General features: G+C 35.4%; 1 protein-coding gene across 1 annotated transcript; it reads right to left on the bottom strand.

Annotated features, from left to right (window-relative positions):
- Window positions 1-359: 359 nt before the first annotated feature.
- LOC105973902 (F-box/kelch-repeat protein At3g23880) lies at window positions 360-1403 on the bottom strand. Its single transcript, XM_088815138.1, has one exon. It carries the CDS (start codon window positions 1371-1373, stop codon window positions 360-362), a length of 1014 nt encoding a protein of 337 aa, XP_088671264.1. The 5' UTR covers window positions 1374-1403.
- Between the last annotated feature and the right edge of the window lie 3590 nt (window positions 1404-4993).

Here is a 4993-nt window from a genome sequence, read left to right as displayed (position 1 = left end):
TCTGTTGTGAGCAACTCGAAATCTTCGTGAGTGAGGGAAAATCTGATTTGGGTTTTATACACTGTGGGAAACCGTACCCTTTGTGGGTTGGGTTGGGACCGAGACTGTGAGGGTATTTTGGCTGCGAGTCTTGTGAGGAAGGGAACCTGACACCGGAAGTGGAGCTGCCGCCGACTGGGCCTTGGACGTGGACTCGGGATCGGAGGACTGAGCCGTAGCCGTTGTCAACCCCTTCTCAATACAGATCTGGGATCTGTCAAGATTTGTTCATTTCTTTGTTCTACTTTTATTTTATTTAATTATATAGATATTATCTGTATCCCTAATTCCCTACTCCCATAGGTATTTCAATTCTTGTATCATTTGTTAATCTTTCTTATGGTCTGTAATTTAATCGCTATTTGAACGACCACCCAACAAGAGTTCTCAAAAACGGATAGATAAGATATAGTCAACAATCGTGACCACGAATCTTCCACCCCGTATTCGTTCCAAATCAATATATCGAACCCGACGGTTAGAGCGCAGTCGAAAGACATACAAAGACATCCCTTGAAAACTCCGAGCCTCGGAATGTAACAACCCTCCATATAACTAGGTCGTTCCACGGTTCCGAAACTCTCGTTCGTCAAATCGAAACAAACGATTTCCCATTTCAATTTCGTTTTATAATAGTTTATCCAATGAAGCTTCCCACTCACAAACTTCCCTTGACCTATTGTCCATCTATCCTCGAAGAACGCATTAACTCCCCAAGAATCGGTTTTGAAACTATACACTCTCGCCACGGATTTACTAGGAAAACCGACATCTCGATCGTACGGTGATGTCATCGAAAAAACGGCGTAAACCTTGTAATCACAACTACTCTCAGCGAATCCAAATCCATATCCACTAATAGAACCGAGATTCTTCGGGCATGTCGTTCCGGAAAAGAAGTCGGGCAATTCCTTGAACTCCCTTGTCGAAGGATTCAACAAGAAAAACCGACATGCGTCGACTAGAACGCTGATCAAACCGTTGCATGAACCGACGATAACTATATCTCTTGAACTATTCATCGGAAAGAAATTGAAAGAAAAGGCGCGAGTGACCGGTTCGGTCAACAAGGAGGACAGAGAACATGCCTTTAGTCTGCCTGGACACGATGATTTCGAACAGGTTGAGATGATTCTTTGGTCGGTGAAAGATTCGATCTTTTTCGAGTGTTGGAGATGGGTTTCGATGAATTGTTTGGTGGAGATCAATGAACGCCATGATTGGGAAACACACTTGAATCTCAAGAGAGATTTTACCGGGAGTCTGTACAATATTTCTTCAAAGATTTCTTCCGGAAGATGATGGCTGATTTGTTCAGCCTTGCCGGTCTTCATTAGCGGCGGCGGCGGCGGCGGTTTATGAGTTCGGCCGTACGAGGTTCTTGTCGTACGATGAAAGCCACCAAATTAGGGTTTTGTTTTCCCGTTTTGGGGGGTTTGAGGTTGTTGTGTTGTACAAGGAATCCAGTCTATGGTTTGGATTAGGGAAACCAAACACAATTTTCTTTTCTTATTTTTTATTATTATTTTGTTTCTTTTTTTAGAAGACCAAACACAAATTAAAATAAATTAAAAATGATCCCAATTCCCAACTCATTCACTATCATTTAGCTCAAAATTCAAATGCAAATTCACCTGTATATATTATATACATTTTGCATGTATATATTATATATTTTTTTCTTTTTAAGAAGTTAAATAAATATGTCATTCAACTTGGAAATTTAGAGGATACAAATAAACAATATGGTTGATAATATCTTGGAAAAACATTAGAGCTACAAGGACCCCAAGTAGATAGTTGAACAGTTTCACGAGCTGCACTATTCCCTTCCCTCAATATATGATAAGGGTAAATTGTTATTTGGGTTTGTATTTCGAAATGGGAACCAACAAAATTTGGACAAAAGTTTGACACGAAAGGAAGTAGTCGATGCAAGAATTCGGTTCTTTCTCCTTAAGACAAATTTTCCCCGTGCAGTGCTTTCGGTTTACGACAATTGTCTCTAAGATACAATAACTATTTCAGTTCCAACAAAGTAGCACAACAATTATTGGAACACGACGAACAAAACGACGTTTAGGACTTTATAAGACACGAAGAAATGAGACTTTATAATTGCAACAATATGCAATGAGAGGCTATGATAAGAAGTGAATTCAATTAATGTATTGAATTCCATGTGAAAAATGAATGATTCAAATGGTGGATTTTGGAATCTATTTATAGATTTTCAAAGGTTATGACCACAAGTCACAACCATTAGGAAAATAATTTCATGAAAATGTATCACACCTTTTTCTCATTAATTACACACCTATTCCATTTAATAGGTGCTTAAACACCTCCATCTTTTCCAATGGTGGCATTTCACTTCTTTATTTTCCATACTTTATATTAAGTGATTTTATTAATTTCTCATTCATTAAAATTAATTTTGAGAAACTATATTTAATCCACGTAAATAATCAACAAAAATCGAGTCTAAACACTTAAAATTTCCAACATAAATTACGGCCAGCCCCTAAAGAAAGGTTAAATTACAAAAAACCTCTTTTTGGGTAATTACAATCACCCCCTCAACTATGAATCTTATTACATGTTGCCCTTATGGTGTCAAATTGAACATAATCTTCTAGATTCCGTGGGATATTCGCTAGTTTGTACTCGTTTTGTGCAAAAATGTTTTAGCTTCGATTAGTTAAGCATTAGTTGACTTCAACCGACGTCTAACTTTTTTTCTTTTACCTATTTCTTATTTTTCCGGCAACGGGATGTCAGAGCTCTAATTATAGCTAACTATGCATTAGTTGCGTTCGCATTAGCTGGCATTCGACTTTTTATTTATTTTTCCTTTAAACTCATTTTTTCAGCGGCGAATATTTAGGCTACGATTAGCTGAATGTAATGTTGAAGTTAACTCATGTTGAGTCAGCTAACCTGAGCTCCAAAGACCCACTATCAGGAAAAAAATTAAAAGAAAAAAAATTGAAAAGTTAACTAATTTTGAATTTAACTAATGTTGAGTCAGTTAACCGGGTCTCCGATGACCCAGGCCACCGCCGCAAAGATATTAAAAAGGAATAATAATAATAATAATAACTGAAAAGAAAAGGTCGGGTTAGACCGGGTCAGGTCGGGTCGGGTGGGATGGGATATGGGTAGGTTGGGCTTATCTAAAAAAGATATATGTAAAGCTATTTTGAGAATTTATATTTTTGTGGGTTTATTTGAAATAAAAGTAAAAGGAAAAATGTATTTGTAGTAAAATTTCATTCCATGCACCTAGCTCAAATTCACTCAATATCTTATCAATCATATCATCAAAACAGACACAAAACATCCTTTTAAAACTCCCAATCTCGGGCAAAAATTAGAACCCTCCAAACATCTAGGTTGTTCCACAATTTCAAAACTCTGTCGAAACTCGAAACAAACAATGTCCGATTTCAATTTCATTCCAAGCTTATTACTTATCTAGTGAAGCTTCCCATTTACAAACTTCCCCGCTTCAAAAAATTTCGAATCATCACGCGTACGGAAACCCAACCTTAAACAACACAATACCTAACCAAGAATCAGCCTTCTTTATATTATACATCGTTCCGCTAAACACACCCGTAAACCCATAAAACCCTCCGATGTAAAGTCTATTTACGAAAAAATTCCTCAATGTTCCATGATTATATTCAACTCCTGTAATTTGTAGATTCCTTGCATTAGCACCATTTTATAAGGAACGCATGTAAGAATTTACAAACTGCAAGGGACTAAATGCAATTTCTCAAAGAAATGGGCTTTTTTGTAATTACACTTTATTTCAGGGAGGTGATTGTAATTTATCCTATCTTTTTAGGATTGTAATCACTAATCAGTATAGATGGTTGGCAATAGATTGCACTCTCTAGCCGAAGGATTCAACAAAAGATTGGAACAAAAAAATCGAATTATGTTGGTTTCGATTTAATTTTATTTTCTTATTCAATGTTATTCGTTCCAAAATTTCATATTTGTCCGTCCTTTTTTTTTATCAGAATTATAATCTACATATGAGATTTTGATTTCCAATATAATTTTAATATTCAAAATAATTCTAAAAATTCAATAAAAAAAATTCCAATTACTACACTTGTATCATCAAAACTATTAGGTATTTTATATTAGATTTTGTTTGAGATAGCCCTCTCACAACTTACATAATGTAGTTTTAATTCCAAATTATTTCTTCTACTTATTTTATTAAGTGCATAAAACTGCCATTTTATGTGCTTTTATGTTATTGTTAATCGCATGAATCGGAAGATCGGGTTAATAATTAGAACTTTGGTAGCAGAACCTTCGTTATGCTATCTTAGGAATATAATTAGCCTCTTAGGTAGCCATTATTGAGATTTATGATTAATGTTGTTTTCGAGATCTAATTGCGTAGGAATACAATAATTTAATCTAGAACATTAGAATCGTAATACACGCGGAAGCGGGTTATCATTAAATTAGCATCTCAGGTTAGTAATCCGAATTAATAACTTGCATAATTGAAGGAATTGGGGAATTAATAATCACATTGGGGGGAGAATAAAATCCTAGGTTTGCTTTATCTAATTAATCTTCGTGTTTAATTGCTTTCTTGTTTTTGCCTGTTTAATTTATTTTTAAATTGTTTTAGTTCAATTTAGTTTTATTAATCAACTTTCGACTTTGTAGGGTGGGCTTGATAATAATTAGTAGAATTTAGCGTCTAGGATTAGATAATTAAATATTCTTCGTGGGATCGATACTTGGACTTAAAAACCCGTTATATTACTTGTACAATACGTGCACTTGAGTGTAGGTATTCCAACCAACAAATGCTGCTGAAATGACTTGGTCTAATCTGGACCAATGAAACAACATGTAATATTGCATGTCCTCAAACGGAAGTGAGTAAATTAGACCGTAAAAGCAATGGTCTAGC

The sequence above is a fragment of the Erythranthe guttata genome, chromosome 3, assembly GCF_056151865.1.
Source record: "Erythranthe guttata isolate IM_541 chromosome 3, IM_541, whole genome shotgun sequence".
NCBI lineage: Eukaryota > Viridiplantae > Streptophyta > Magnoliopsida > Lamiales > Phrymaceae > Erythranthe > Erythranthe guttata.
This window is presented reverse-complemented; position numbering and strand designations above follow the sequence as displayed.